This window comes from Anser anser, assembly GCF_964211835.1.
Source record: "Anser anser genome assembly, chromosome: 3".
In the NCBI taxonomy this organism is placed as follows: domain Eukaryota; kingdom Metazoa; phylum Chordata; class Aves; order Anseriformes; family Anatidae; genus Anser; species Anser anser.
The window spans coordinates 116,495,781-116,512,168 of NC_139722.1; the positions used below are offsets into that span (position 1 = coordinate 116,495,781).

General features: G+C 46.6%; 1 protein-coding gene across 3 annotated transcripts in view; it reads right to left on the reverse strand.

Moving 5' to 3' along the window:
- Positions 1 to 16,388, reverse strand: part of LOC310897016 (uncharacterized protein) — a gene marked incomplete at its 5' end in the record, with an annotated part of 77,873 nt that overhangs the window by 57,501 nt on the left and 3,984 nt on the right. For 2 of the 3 annotated variants that reach the window (XR_014581983.1, XR_014581984.1), the window contains 4 exons: positions 975 to 1,084; positions 8,909 to 9,034; positions 11,138 to 11,215; positions 12,195 to 12,329. Coding sequence is in view for 1 of the 3 variants with exons in the window: in XM_083830111.1 (XP_083686237.1) it covers positions 9,028 to 9,034; positions 11,138 to 11,215; positions 12,195 to 12,277 (168 nt within the window). Of the gene's footprint in view, positions 1 to 974; positions 1,085 to 3,200; positions 3,856 to 8,908; positions 9,035 to 11,137; positions 11,216 to 12,194; positions 12,330 to 16,388 lie in introns of those variants that run through there. The other variant, XM_083830111.1, reaches the window with a different exon arrangement.

The following is a 16,388-nucleotide window of genomic DNA, read 5'->3' on the forward strand; positions in this document are numbered from 1 at the left end:
AGATATTGTAATGCTGCTATGCAAACAGTCCTCTGTGGACTTTTGCTTGTGGATTTTATTATAACACGTTCCTGACTATGAATGGCACCTTTCCTCTGCAATTTCTGCTGTTGTGCCCTTTGTGTTTTATTTTCAGACTCTTTTCTGGTTTTGTTACTTTTCTTGCTGGCACAATTTAAAAAGTAGGAAATTAACTTTTTCTTCTCTTCTCTAAGTGATGCTCATGGCATGTGAGCTGCAGTTGAGTTGTATTCCCTGAACTTTGCAGCCACTGGAAACACGAACAGTATGTCAACTTGTTCCTGCCTTTGCAAGAGAATTCAAGGTCAAGCTGACCAGTGAACTCTCGTATTTAAACAGAGTAAGTCAATGCTCATCTACAGCACTGAAACTGCCTCTAGGAAAGATGTTAACCCTGTGCTGGGCCTCCAGACAGTGCAGGCCATGTCATGGCTTTTAAAGCAGCTCTCTGTTGCTGTCAATAAGAGCTGGACATACTGCATATGTCTACCGGGCCTAAACAAGTGTCCCTTCTTTGGATGTGTGCCGTGCACAGGAGGCCCTCAAGGGGTTAATACATGCCATTCCCGAGTTCAGTGAAGGGACAGGGAGAGCCGAACAGCGGGAATTTCAGGATGTTAATAGCCTCTTCTCTTCCGATTGGCCCAGAACGAATGCAGGGTACAGTAAATTGTCCTTGTCAGCTTAGCTCACATGATGATATGCTTTATTTCTAGACATGCCTTGAATCTGTCCCTTGAATTTATGTTCAGAAAATAAACACTTCCAGACGGCAATAAAGCATTCAGTTGTAGCTGGCTGTTGCACAGTCTCAAGCCAACCAAAGCCATTCGCCTTAGAGTTTCTGGAGCTTGCAAAGCTTCAGCTCCCTGTCGTGCTTCCTTCGGCTCCTGCTCACATTAACAAGTGCCCCCCCCACTCCACCTAGGACTTGAAGGGATGCCCCAACTTACTTCGGAAAGCTCCAGAGAGTTTCATTTGGCTTCCATGCAGGCACCATCCTGATAGATGATGTCAGGCCACCTCGCGCATGCAGACATCCCGTCTTTCACAGCAGGCAACACTGAATCAGAGAAAATAAAAGAAAAAAAATTCAATGGCAGCAAGTTACAAAATAAAGATATCAATGATTCAGGATATGAATTTCCTACCATAAAAAAAAAAAAAAACTAAATTAAACAGCTGTTACATTTTTGTCTGATGTAGCTAAGGAAACAACTGGTGGCTGGCTGATTTACTGATTAGGAAGGTTGTACGCAATAATCTCCAGGTGTTACTGATAAATGCCCAAATAGAGCTGCAGTGTTTGTTTGCAACCAGTAATTTTTACGGCTATTCTCTCTCTCCACCCCAGCTCCCCTCAATAACACCAGTTTATAACTGCATAGTTACAGTATAGGGGAGTTTGGCAAAAATCAATGGTAAATGCGCATAGGAGACAACAAAAGAGCAATACAAATAGAAAAGGCCTTGTTACAGCTTTAGTTTATTAGAGGTGTGTGGATATTAAGATGTGTTTTTCAACCCAGAGGCACTAGAGGAAGAAGTACGGAGTTATATCTACCACATTTAGGGTTGGGCAGCCAGCACCCAACTATTACACCTAGAAAATGCCTGAAGAGCCCTGTGCGTAGGCAGTTTTCATTTTGCTCACATTTGCTGTCACTGAAGTCTCGCTTAAGAGCAGCATTGCCCTGGGCCTGTGTATAGGGCTATGGTAACCCCCTCGCAGTGTTTGCTGGAGGTCTCCTTAGTTTCTTCCAGCCTTAGCTGTAGCCCTTGATGAAACTGTAGCAACTCACAGCTTCGGTTCAGGAGATGCCCCTTCTGCTCCTGGGGTGTCCCTGGAGCCTGGGGCTGATACTATTGCTATGCACTCAACAGTCCTGGTCCAGCTTTCTTCAGAAGATGGATGGTGATGTTTTCCTTCAGAACAGATCAGCTTCAGGGCAAGAAGGAACCCGCACAGGGCCATACGTAGCTTCTCTGTGGTCCAAATGAGTTTGATGGTGAAATTTTTTAATAAGAAGTCTGGAGAATGGCGGGGGTACCGTTCTATTGCAGATTATATACTCATTAGGAGATAAGGATGCAAAAATTAGGAATCGTCCAGGTATCAGGTGGAGCTGGAGTGAATTCCCATGCACCCCTTTTTGGTGACAACAGCTGCCCATTACAGTGCAAAAGTGGCCAACAAAGGGGTGGCTGCAGAGGTGGTGGTCTCCTATCCCGCAGGCGGGGAGCTGGGGGACCCCAACAGACCTAACGTGGGGGACAGGCACAGAGCCTGGGGGCAGGGGCACTCACAAGGCCCACACTGGAAAGCTGTGTGGGTGTGCCCAGGGGAAAATGCTGACCAGGGGAATTAAATCCCTGCTAAATTCCATTTCTTTCCTTTCCCCACCCAGCACCAGGCCAGACGCCTCCCAGGCAGCGGGGATACTTTCTCATTGCTGGTTCAGCAAGGGTGTTCAAAAGCTTTTACAATTTCACAGGAAGCCAAAGGGCAATTATGCTTAACACCTCCCAGCCCCCCTTTCCTTTTCTCTGGCTATCTTGCTTTCTTCTGTTTCTCATTCACTCTCATTCCCATCCTTCCTTTCCTCTTCTCTTCCCTTGATCCCATTCAGGGACTCCAAAAGACTAATTCAGCACAGCACTGGCAGAGATAAGTTAAAACAATGAGCAGATTTGCAATTAGGGAGAGTCTGAAGCATGGGGAATTGCGCATGCTTTACAATCATCCCTTGCCGGGCAATAGGGACTTTATCTTCGGTAGATACAGCTCCTTCCTTAGCTGCCATGGCCCCACCCTCGAGCATCAAGTGAAATTCCACATTCGCACTACGGTGCTGCAAGATTTCAAACATATCCCATTGAAAAAAAAAAAAAAGTTAAAAATGTATGGTGTACTTTGGCCAGGGCTGATTATCAATGGTGTACATGCCTTTAAAATCCTTTGTTAATGAGGTATCCTTATTACCATAATCAAACACACTTAGAAACTTGTCACAGATAAGAAAAATTCTTTACATTCTTTGCTCTGCACTTTCCTTTGGCATCTCTTCCCCATCCCCCTCAGTGACTGCTTAGCTTCTGAAGGTTAGGGACCAGTAGCGCTGGAAATTAAAGTCCTCTGTTTACCCACACAAGCAAAGAAACAGTCAAAGCTTCCTTACTTTGCTGCAGAAATGACCTGAACGGTGACCTGAGGAGACCACCCTCCTGAGAGAGGAGAGGTCACCGAGCCTCCACGCAGGATCTGCTCTGGGTGTCCTCTGCAGACAGCGCGAGGGAGAGATTGCAAATCATCCAAACTGTGCCAAATTATGTGTGAAGGTTTTGTAATGCAGACTACTGTCCACCAGGGATTAAATTAAGAACATCAAACCCAACACAGAAAAAAATGCATTTTATACTTAAATTTGACTTGTAGTGTTTTATTTAATGCATTTTATCAACTTTTATGTCCCAAAACATCTCACCACCGGAAAATACTTAAATAAATTGAGCAATTTATGGAGAGGGCCATACAAATTTAGCATGAAAGACTCTCGCTTTTAATTTGTTCATACAGAACATGGACTCAGACAGTCACTCAGGCAGCCATCCCATTCATTCCAGATACCACCCTGTGTTTCTCCCCGTGTTTACAGAACACCTGTCTAAATGGCATGAAAACTTGACTTAAATGTGAGTGGTCTGACATGAATCAAGTGATTCATAATTAGAGCAAAGGTAGAAATATACTCAGCTCAGACAGGGGAGTTCGCACATCACCACATGTCAGCATCCTCTGCTGCTTATCCCAGGACTGGATTATTTCATCTGAAACTACAAGATACAATGGGATTTTTAGAAATCTGACTCCTTGTTACAAAAATATACATCTTATTATTTGTTGGGTGATTTTTTTATTTTTTTTTTACTTTACATATGAACAAAACTTCTGTTTTACTGTAGCCTTTAAAATGAAGAATTTCTTAATTTTAGATTTAAGAATATTTCTGGGTAGTAACTTTAAAAACGAGACCAGGGTAGGAAAAAAAAAAAAAAAGACAAAAGTCTCTTATGGAAGGGTATGAGAACCACTCATTTTTAAATACATGCTGTTTGCCTGGTACTCTTTGATGGCTCCATCAGGGCTATGATAATATATCAACCACATTCTTAGGGCTTGGTTAACCCTTATGCTACTGGAGCTGCACTGTAGGAAGCATATTTAGTCAGAAAAGGTTATTTATTGCCTTTTTTAAAGCATCCCAATGAGGAAAAGACCCTACAACCTTGGACTCTGTATTGCCTGGTCTAGTTTCATACATGAAGCTCGCTAAATTCTTTTGCTTTGGTGATGTTACCAAGAGCTTTTCAATTCTTTTGAGCTGCTGTGGAAGGAAAAGGGAAATTTCTTCCCCTGGGTACCGGCATTAAGACTGTGTGAGATTTGTGCATTCCCAACAGCTCATTGCCAATGAAAGCCTCCTCTGAAACCATTCTTCTCCAGAGCCTGAGGGCAGTGAGCAAATACTGAATATATCCTCAAGCTACTCGTGAGAGTAATGTATGTATTACCACTACCTTACAGATGGGAAACTGAGGCAGAGAGATTGAATTTTTTGCTTATGGCCACATTAAGAACCTGAAGTAAGACAAATTATGAGGTACTGAGGACTACTCTGGCTCCTTTACTGCAAAACGACACTGGCTTCTGTGCAGTTCCTTCCTCTGAGGAAAACAAGTAAACAAACAAACCATGCAAAAAAAACCAAAACCACAAGAACAAACAAAACAACATCTTGGACTGGTAAATATAAAGACTGCATAAAGTGAAAAGCTGAGGAAAAATCACGCTTCTGGATATACGAAAATTTGATTACTGAACTCACCAGAATGCTAGTAACAGAAGCCTAAATGTGTAAAGTAAACAGAATATATTCAGAGAGTAGACTATTGCCCATGTATATGTAAATATATATATAATTTATATTAAACAATAACATTCCAATTCTCCAACTAGTAGTGTTCGGTTAAACTTATCCACCAAATATGGGTATTCATTAGCACTCTCGTTTCAGTGGCTGAGTATCAATAAATGTGTGAAGAACAGTCACTGAAAATGTATCTGTTACTTTAGAAAGTGAAACAACATCTTCTAAAACACGATATTATGTCATTATAGCTCTTGATACTCGTATCATCCTCTGTATTGATCTACTGTGACTGCTTGTGACCTTGTAAGACAGTAAAATCCTATAATTTTGTATAGTGGGGGACTCGATCCTATTCTGGAGCCCTGATCCAAAGCCCACAGATGTGCACAGCCGCCTCTGCATTTGCTGCAGCCTGGTTTGGACTGGGCTTCGCATGAACAGCCAAAACACTCCTGCAAGGATATGTGGATTGGGCCTTATAATCCAACAAGTACTTGGCTGCAGTACTCCCTATTAAAAAGTCAGCTTTCGCCAGGAGTTGCCACACAATTATAGTGATGACAGTAGCGTCTTCGAAATTATAGGGATGACTGTAGTATCTCTGACAAGACAGTGTGGGAACTGCAGGTTAATGGTATCTCTTAATGGTGATGGCTGTAATGTAGGTTAATGGGATCATCTTTTCTTTTCCCTGGGAGAATTGGTGAATTCTTCCATTCATTGACATTATTTTTAGTAGCAAATGAAGGATTTGATTCAGACCCGGAGATGTTTTCACCAGGAGGTTTGTTTTTAGTGAAGATCCTGTTCCACTAACTGAAACCAAGATCGGTGTGACCTCTTTGAGGAGCTGTGAGAAAGGCTCACCGTACGCAGCGACGCCGGCCTGCCCCAGCGTGTTCGGTGCTGCCTGTGTTTTGGAGAGCCCATCTCACGCCACCGCGTGCCCCGGCTGTGCTCTCGGTGGCAAACACTCTGACGCAGCCCATCCAGCTGAGCCAAAATCCTTTATGCCCTGAAATCCGCCATGCGGGACATCAGGGTTTTTGCAATGCGCTTTTCGGCTTACTGGTGAAGTTTGTCACTGATCTGAAGGCAGATCTTCCCAGCTGCATCCCCGACCCCACTTATCCCCTCGCTAACCCCTCCGTCCTGCCCTTCAAGCCTTGCTGGCAAGGATGCTGGAGGGCACAGGCTGTTTGTCTGCACAAAAACCAAACTTTGCTGAGTTATCAGAACAAGGCATGCCTGGCTGTCAGCTTATCAGCCGGAGGAGGAAAAAAAAAAAAAAAACAAAGGCGGAAGAGCACACAGCACACAGCTCTGCCTTCATTTCTTACACACCCCGCCGAGGCCTGAGCTGGGCAGTGGAAAGGGGCAGGGGACAGACAGCTCTGCAGCAGCATCGCCCCGCTCCCATCTCCTAGACCACCAGTGCTGCTCCTGGGCAGTTCTGCGAGGCGGTGCAGCTGGCACCGAGGCAGGAAGAGCCCTTCAAAGGGGATCCCCTCTGCCCTTTCCTCCTGCCCAACTTTGCTTTCTCTTTCTGCTTCCCCGCCGTAACCCGCAGCTTGGCCGGGGTGCTGGGGCTGCAGCGCCAAGGACTGTGGGCAGTGGTCTGCCTGGCGGCGGGTGGCCACGAGGTGGCTGGGGTGGCTGGTAATTGCCCGCCGGCCCCATCTCCCACTCACCGAGTGCCGACGTGACCCGCGTGAGAGAGCGAGCGCGCCGGGTCAGGGCTCACGGGGGCCAAGTTCAAGGGCACAGGCTGGTACAGACGTATAAACAAGGGAATGGTATGTAAGCAATAAAGACATAAAGGTTAGGATCAGGGCTAGCAGTACAATAAACAGCTGTGATAACCCGGTTTGTTTATAGATAAAGAATTTACTGTAAAATCCTCAACGTGAAGGATACATTTTTTAACACTTTAAGGGATGTATATTTTTAGATCCCCTTTTATTTTTTGTTCCGTGTACTCAGCGAATGTCTCCTAATATCCTTTTTCTTTTCCTTTCTTTTAAATCAAGCCTGGAAAACGCACACTCATCACATTAGTTAGAAATCTCCCCCTTCAGAAATCCCTCCAAATAAGCCAGCACTATTCCACAGGAGTTTAAAACTATTGCTGCAACAAATTCAGAGCGGCAGATAGCCTGGTCCTTAGTGCTTAATGCTTCCTATTAAAACAGCCACGTTTCAAGCAAGGAACATCCCTTTACATCCCATTTTTCCTAATTTAGTTTTAATAAAAGTAAGTAGGGTAAGTACAATTTCATTAGAGCTCTTGTAAATTTTGCGCAGTGCATGTTTTGCCAACTTTACTTTTAAAACTATATTTCAGAGCGTAGCCAAGCATTTTGCGAAATTACTACAGTGCTTCTTAACTGTCCTGCGAGGCTGCCATCAGAAGTACAATATATTGTACTGTAACTATTGATCCAAATGGCTACATTTCTAAAGCAGAAAATGATTGTGTAGTGAAAGCAGTGCAGAGGTGCAGTAAAATGCCCTCAAGTATATAAAGACATAAAGATTAAAGTCACCCTGCAGATTCCCTTTAACTCCTCCAAATCCACTGTGTAATGTGTTCTTTTAAGATAAATCACAAACTTTGTACAAATTAACATGACAGGTGCCAGTGTTCATAAGTAAGATTGCTCCTCACCATCAAGAGGCTCAGGGAACGTTTACTTTGCTTTAAATACATGCAAAAGCTGTTAATTAAATTCCCAGATGTCAAAAGATATCTGATTATCTAAAAGGCAAAATAACACCCCAAAATTTGTCAGTCAGAATAGGATAAGAAATAGAGACTTCAGTACAGAGGATGCCCCAGAGTGTCAGTACCAACCATTTTCAGTTCTGCGCTTAGTCTTCAGTAAAGTTTAGATGATCTTAAAAAGAAAATACATGGGTGGACTCTGCCATAGACTCTTTCTCCTCCACAGCACCAAAATGCCTCTTCTAAACTTCAGAATACACTTCTCAACAGCGTAGTTATTAGTAGCACATATGTTACACGGGACTTAAAAAAAAAGCACATGACTGCAGGAAAAATGTATTTGCCCTTGCATTGCTTTCACGTTCATACTTGGGATACTTTTTGGTACCAGTCATCTTCAGCACCTTTAACCTTCCCCAGATGACTCCAAAAAATAGCATATGCCTTGGAGGTGTGGTGCAGGGCTCCCAGCACACCTGAACAGCACAACCAAATGCTGACCACGGGCAGTGCTCTTCAAATCTAATCAGTAACTAATGACAATATACCAATAAACTATATCATTGTATGTCCGCTCTGAGTCAGATTCTTCTCTGGCCTGTTTCTGCTTCCACTGTGTTCAGCAGATGATCGCTCATGGTGAGATACTTCCCCCAGTCAAGCTGATGGCCAAATTCTCCAGGATTATAAGGGAACTGGTAGATCTTAAACAGATTAATCTTTGAAGAAAGAAACCTCTTAGTCTCTGGCTCCTGGCTGTTCCTGTACACAAATACGATATTTTGCGTATGTGTGTATGTATACTTCAGGAGCTCTGTCACTAAAATAATCAGTTGATCAAAACATCCTTATAAGTCAAATTCTGGCCCTCTCTAGCTCTGGTCAGAAGACAGATGGATGAAAAGGCATTGCTGATGCAAACCCCTATTACGCCTGGGGCCTTTCCCCTGCGCAATTATCCTGCCTGGATTATTCCTTCAGGACTGTGACTGATTTACACACTACAGGAGTGTATCTCATCTGGGAAACGAGTGCAGATTTTTAATTATTCTCTGCACCATGGTACCACTCGTAGGGTTTCAGCTGGAGCTGCTGTGCTCGGTGCTGCACATTGCAGGAGAGGACGGTGCCCACCCAAATTGCTTCCCATCTACCTCACATGTTGGACAGAGAGAAGGAACACAAAGCAACAGTAAAAAAAAAAAAAAAAGCAGTTGTTGTAACACCTTACCTGCCTCGCCATCTCCAAGGCCTTGGAGGTGTCACTGCCCAAAAGGAGTCCAAAGGAGGATGCTTAGCATGGGTCTTGTGGGGAGCTGTACAGTAGAAGCCTGATGCCGCTGGCCATAACTATTGTCTGAAAACATAAATAAAAGGACAGCATTTTAGGAAGGGCTCCGACAAGGAGGACAAGACTTTTATGTGGAATGTGATAGGAAGAAATCAGTGAGGGAGGCAGCAGGAGAGGACACGGAGGCTCCAACAGATTCAGAGCCCCGGGAGCCCAGGGCTGGGCTGGGGAGGGGGCACCCGGCTGCCTGCCGGGGTGGAAGGAAATGGGGCAATGCGAAAGCACGATGCAGGCCACCCGCCTCTGAACACCCTTTGACACCGAAACAAAACCATCCGTTAGACATACGGCAAGTGGCAGCAACGAGGGCTCAGTCTCATGATCCATCAAGGAAAAGAAAAACCTGCAAGGTTAACCACAATTCATTTCCAAAGGCCCCAATCTCTACCGACGCAGCTGATCTGCGGAGAGAACTGTTTGAAGCGGGGTAGCGAGGCTGTGTCTTTCCCACCTGGGCCACCTGCGCCACAACATCTCCAGACTGAGTGGGGACTAGCACAGAGGATGCAGACAGGTTGGACAACATGCCTCTAGGTCCAGGCTTTGGCGGCTGCTTTCATCCTGCACATCTATCTGAGAAACACGCTGCTGGAGGGGACCCTGGCTGGCCACCGGAGGCATCATTAGAGCCGTGAGCTGGCCTTCAAACTACTGGTTTTACACTTAGAAGAAATGAAGATCTGTACCGTGAGAGGGATGGATATAAAAGGACAAATACCCACTTCTGGTCTGCTCACACAGGTAACGTGCGGAGGGCTGACATGCGTATTGGGGGGCTTGGAGCATGTTTCCCTTTTGAAATTGGCGGTCCCACCTGTCCCTTGACAATTGTCTGCAGAATTCAGATTTACGAGGTTCCTCACCCAGCCAATAAAACCAGGAGGGAAATAAAGAGATGTCCATAAATGACATATTTTCATGCTTTGTGCAACCTGTCCCTGCAAAGCACTTTTGAGCAGCTAAGCAATTTACATCTAATAGCAAAGTGTTTTTTAATCAGTCAGATCAATTTGTGAAGAATTGGTACATTAGGTATAGCCATATAGCAGAGATCCTTATAGCAAAGGTTTATAAGTAATTGCTCCCTGACCCACTGAACACTGTATTACTATAGAAGTTTGTATTCTATTAAGAGTTAATAAGTGACCAAAATCTAGACTAATACACTGTCAGGGTTCATTATCATTACACGTTCTTGCTATTTTTCCAGTGCCTTTTGCTCTGCCCTTCTTGCTACATATGGAAAACCTATATCAAGATGGTTGTCATGGCAATGAAAAGATTTGCATGTGTCTTATCTATCTATTTAAATACCTTCTTATGGTTTATAACTACCATAATACATCCCTCCAGCCCTGCTCATTGCTAATTTAGAGCTAGCCCAGTGTGTCTGAGGTCAGTGATACCATCAAAAGCATGTTGTCTAGACAACTCCAAAGCTACTGTCCATGGGGTAATTGTTTTATGCAAATAAAAAAGTACAATGGTGACACGCTCATCCATGACTTGCACGATCCACTTGTGTCGGGCGAGACCGATTCTGCCTTGCACGAGTGTTTGCTGCTGCATCTGCCAGTCACGGCCACGTTGGTTTGATGTTTTTTTTGATGCCAGTTTATTTCGGTCAGGTCTGAAGCTGGTTTGGGACGATGCAGATACTCTAAGAGACACTAAAAATCTGCTCTGTGTGTGCGCGCGCAGGCACATGCTCATGTGCATGTGTACAACTTCAGAGAATTAATTAAACCTGCCCAAACCACTCCCCTCACCTAAGTTAGTCATTTTTAGAAGGGTGAATAAAAGCTCCTTTTGCATGCAGCATCGTGGCACGGGCACATAAGCATACTGCGCTTGGTACCAAGGGTCTTTGGGAGCACAATAAATTTTAAAAGCAATTTGGCAAGGATTTCAGTGGCTTTGACTCAAATGATCCAAACTTTCTGTCTACCACAAATTTAAGTTCTTCCTTTCTCCGTGTCTTTATACCTCAGCTATTTCCATCAAAATGTACTGGACTGAGAGCGCTCTTTGAGAAGTCTGAGTGGAAGACAAGGAAATGATTTGCACAAACAGAAACTGCTCTTCCTCAACAGACAGAGTAATGCCTACCTTGCTCTGCTTCTTTCTTTTTTTTCTTTTTTCTTTCCCTCCATCAAGAGTTCATGCTTTGCTGCTACATTCAAATGGCTGCAAAGGTAAACGTGGCTATTACTGCATAAATCCATAATGCACGCAAGGCAGCATGCAGTTTGAAAACACAAAGAGAGGTAACAACAACAAACAAGAAAAGACATCTCTGAAATCCTAAAAACCAGCCTCTTCATTCCTCTTTGATCTCCCTGGCTCAGGGTTGTGGCTTTTCAGGACGTCCATGGATTAAAACTACTTCTAAAAGTACTTCAGGATCTAGTAAGGATTTCTTTTCTGGCAAATTGTACACTGCTGCTACCAGAGACCAATAATAATATTGGAAATGTTTAATAATTAGGTAATTGACTGATTTGTTACCAGTATTTGAATTGCTTGACCACGTTTCCAGATTAGAAATGCATTTTTCCTCGAGATAATTTATATTTGTATTCATAGTCTGAGGAAATGCCGCCTATTCCTGTAGCAGTAAATCAGGCACCGTTTACCCTGCCAATACAGTTAGACAATGTTTACGTGCAGGACTACATTCATTGTTTGACTAATCCGTAAGGGGTAGATTTTCTATTGCATTTCAATAGCTCATCTACTTCAGATTGTTGTGAACTTTCTAAAGATGTGTTTTCACTTATAATAGCAGATCTTGGAGTGTAGTAATCTGGAATTGAAGTTTCAGTGACAGATTTATTCAGCTAGCATTTTGCATGAGGCATTACTGCAAACATTATTTTGTATGTGTGTGTGTGTATAAATATATAATACATACATGTATCTGACAAAACCTTCCAAAGATAATTTCTGCAATTTAGCAAACTAAGGATTTCAAGTCAAGCGTCAGTTTCCGGGTGTTTTTCATAATGGATTTCACAGCAGATGACCTGACAGCTAATCTCATGATCTGAATTGCGCTCTGCAGCACAAACCCCCACAAGCGGCCGCCAGCCCCTCAAAGGAGCGCCCTGCTTTCACATGCCACGGCTGCGCCTCGCGCCGCACATGTCCAGCGGTCCAGACTGACCTCCTCACCCTCCGTCTGGGAAACATTCCTCCTCCCGGCGGCTCATTCTTGCCGGCAAACAGAGCAGGACCAGTGGGCACTTGCTGAAAGGGGACAAGAGAGGGGCCGTGAATGGAGCGTGTCTGGTACAACAATGCCAGACAATGCGTGTGAATGGGGTTGCAAACCGTGCTCCTGTTAGCGGGGCTGCCAGCAGCTTCCCTGCCCCCTCTCCCCTTCGTGTCTGGGGCCTTGCTCCCCTTCTGCAAATATGTTAGACCCCAAAGCCAGACCCAATGGGTGGACAAAGTCAGTGGGAGCTGGGGTTCAGAAGGGGAGGCAATCGCTGGCGGTGCCTACCGGGGGACGCACTTCCCCACCGTACCCCCTGTGTGCCGTTCAAAATGGTGCCAGGAACAAAAGCGAAGCAAAAATTGGAGCACAGGTGCTGCTCCTGTGGCTGGGCGAGGGCAGAAGCACCAGCGATGCTCTGGGACGGGCGGCTGGCCTCCGGTTTTGGCCTTTTTTGAAGGTGAGAGCAGCACTAATGTGGTGCAGGGTTCACACCTGGCTTTATTTCTCCTTTTTTTAAGCCGTGTTTTTGGAAGGAAAAAAAAAAAAAAAAAAAACGGAAAAAAAGGAACTCTTTATCTACACACTGTGCTTCTCCTGTCTAATTTGCAGGAAAGGCAATGACTTCTTTAACAGTGAAGATAAGATAAATCTTAGCAGGATGGGCTAAGAAGTTTTACAGGATACAGTTAAGCTCTGCTCTCAGTTATGCTGAGCCAAACCTAGGGTAACTCTTCCGAAATCAGGGGACGGAGGCCAGGCTGTTCTGGTGAAGGTAAGATCACTATCTAGCCCAGAGTACTAACGAATTTTGGAAAGTATTTGGACATAAATATTGCCATTTTTCCTGTATCTGGGAACATACAGAGCTTCACCAGAAATACTTTATTGAAATTAAATAGAAAACATCTTTTCAGTATGCATTATAAATACGAACCCTGAGTAATCACTGTGTCTACTAGATGAGCCTTTGGTACCCCCCAGGCCCTCTGGCCCACAGTGGTGCAGAATGAAACCAGAGGCAGGGAGCCGAGCACAAGGCCCTTCTCCAGCGGGCCCAGAGCACCCCAGCCTGCGGGTGCCGAACCGACAGGGCAGCTACAGGCAGCCACCCGCGGGGTCCTCCGTGGGGACTCTGGGCTTCTCACCTTGGGACTGCACCAGGAGCCCTGTTTCTGCACCTGCAAACGCCCTTTGGGAAGGGGGCGGCTGGGTCAAGGCAGGATGAGGGGGGTGGCTGGGAGCGGGGCTCTTACAAAGATGTGCAAAAATCCCTCAGTGACCGGGATCAAAGAGGCCCCGGCTGGCTGCTCCGTCTGCAGCACTCCTCACAGGCCTGTCTGCAAAACAAAACTTCCTGCTCGTGCGTTAGCAATCTCCAGAAAGCAGACCTTGGAGGTGACCGTCTAGAGTGACCTTGCCAGGCCTCTATCAGCAGCTAATTTAAGCCAGCTACAAAACCATAGGCGGTCACAGCGCGGGGGGGCAGCGCAGGGGCACCAGCACCATCTGTGGGAGCAACTGCAAGGGCAAGTTCCTTCCCACGTAGGCCAGGCTGGAGAAGGGACCCACTAGACCCTGGCCTGGGAAAGCAGCCTGTCAACTTGGGGGGGGAGTGTTAAAAAAATAATAATAAATATTTAAAAACAAACAAACAAAAGCCCCTTGGACCACAGGGCCCAGCGCTGGCCCCAGCTGCTCTGTGTGACTCTGGCTGGCTGTGGGGTGAGTGCTGGCCCCCGGGGCCCGGTCCTCTCCCCAGCTGGCATCCCTCCGTGCTGGGGACGAGGAGCACGGCCCGGAGCTGCTGTGTCCGGCTGAGCCCCCTGCCAGAGCGTCCCCTGGGACGGTGGGCAGCTGGGGGTGAGATAAAGCAGACTCCAGGCTGCTTTATCTTATGCAGGGGGCTGGCCCCAGGAGCAGGAAAGCGTAAAGGTGGTTTAAAAAAATGCAGCTTTTTTTTTTTTTTCCCCTCTCTTTCTCCAAACATCTGGGCCTCTCCTGGAGCGTGTGCCGTGGGCAGAGCAGTCCCCCTGGCCCTGAACCTGCAATGCCCAGAGGCAAGCCAGCGCTGAAACCACTGCGAGCGGATAAAAGCACAGCGGGGGAGGAGGTCAAAACAATAAGGAGAATTTTTTTATCTGTTTTTTTAAATGCATGCCGCTGTCTGTTTAGAACAAACATTTCCATTGTAAGGAGGGATCACAAACACCCAGCAGGAGCTAGATTTGCAGCGAAATTCGGTGAGATTTGGATGCATTGGTCCAGGAACACGCCACTCTGCGCGGAAGTAATGCGGATCTTCCCATGGCTCCGGTGGCAACACCGTGGGCAGCGGTGACCTCCGAAGCTGCAGGCACCACAGGGACAAAGCCACCTCCCTCCTGCCCTGCTCGCCCCGGCCCCGGCCCTGGCCGGCAGCTCCCGCCAGCCCTGGAGGCATGACGGGGCCGGAGGGAGGGGAAGCGCCTTCCTCTCCTCCCCAGGCTCATAACCAGCTAAGTTTTTGTCTCGTTATGCCTTTTAACGCAAGTAAATCCAAATAACTGTGCAGTAATGAATTATAAATGGAACAAAAATGAATATACTATTAATACTACTCCCAGAAGGGGATAAAAGGGATCAGCAGCTTTATCCCATGGTGCAGCTGAGAACTGACAGGCAGGCTGGGCTGACATTCAGAGGCCACTCTGTTTTCATAAGGGGAAGAAAAATCCCTGGCAGCGGCGAGGCGATATTTTAACCGCCCCGGCGGCCCCACGCTCGAGAGCCCCGTCTGCAGCCCCGCGGCTCCTTCCCCCGAGATAACTGCTCGCAGGAGGCACAGTCCTAAAATGGATGCGGAGAGGATGCTCGCTCCGCGAGCGGCCGGGCTCTTCCCCTGCTCCGAGCCCTGTGAAATATGCTCGTATAAAAGAGGGAGTAAACAAAATTCGGCGCTTAACAATCTCCAGGCCCCTCGGCGCTCCCGCGGACCGACCCTGACGGCTGCCGCAGGGCGACGGGGAGGGAGCAGAGCCGAGAGCAGAGCTGCCCCGGCGCTGACCTCCCCACAGCCAGGTGCCGCAGGACGCCCGGGCCTCCGATAAGGCCGCGGCGCTGCTGGCACGCAGGAATGCCAGCAGATAAGCGCCCTGCTTTCTGCATTATTTCCTAACAGTGCCTTCGAGAGAGGGGAGTGATCCACGGTGACCACCTTGGATTTGTATGTTTTTTTGACTTCTTCTATAAGGATGGATCCCGAATGTCACTCGGCACCGTCGGGTACAGGGCATGCTCCTGCAGCCCGGTGGGACCGACCCAAGGGCTGATCTGAAATCCAGCAAAATGGAGAAAAAGGAAACTCCAGCGACGGTTTGCAGAGGAGTTCCTTTGGCCATGGGTCTCCCTGTCCATTTCTACAGATATCCAATCTCTTTTTTCCAAAGGTGATTCTCTCCTGTGAGCTGTGGGGAAAGCCTGCCGGCTTTTTGCTGGGCAAACCAGGAGAAACGTTTTGGCTTTTCACTGCCATGCGGAGCCAGCACTGCCCGGTGTTGCCTGTAGCGCAGCAGGGACGTGGAGGTGCGATGAGGTGCTCGCAATGCAGGGGCTCAATACTGCTGTTAACGCTGGCGTGAGGCTGTACCTTGACATGGGTGGGACCACAATGGAGACACCAGCGTCCTCAGTTCAAACTAGGTTTAAAAGTTCAGAAAGCAGCATGAGGTCGTTTTCAAAAGTGACGTGACTAACTTGGGTGGAAAGGAAGGATGTGCTTCATTTCTTAGGGTGTTTAACTGAAAAGTGTTGTAAGGGGACAGATTTTCTTCTTGATGGACACATGACTGAGCTGAAATCAGCCTTTCCAAAGCGCTTGCATCATCTTTTTTGGCTTTGACTTGGCACGATCAATTTTAGCACAAGGAAATCATTTGCAGGTTAATCTCTCTCTCCACCGCCTTCCCCTGCCCCGTGGCACAGCAGGCATGCTCCGTGCTAACACCCTGGGAGACACCGAGATAAACAGCCGTACAGGGTGGAACCTAGATCATCGATAGCATTTTGTGCGAAGGAAAGAAAACCTCCAGCCACCACAGATGAAGACGATCCAACACTTCGCAGAGCCCTCAGTGACACTAATGCTGTTTACTGTTGTGCTTA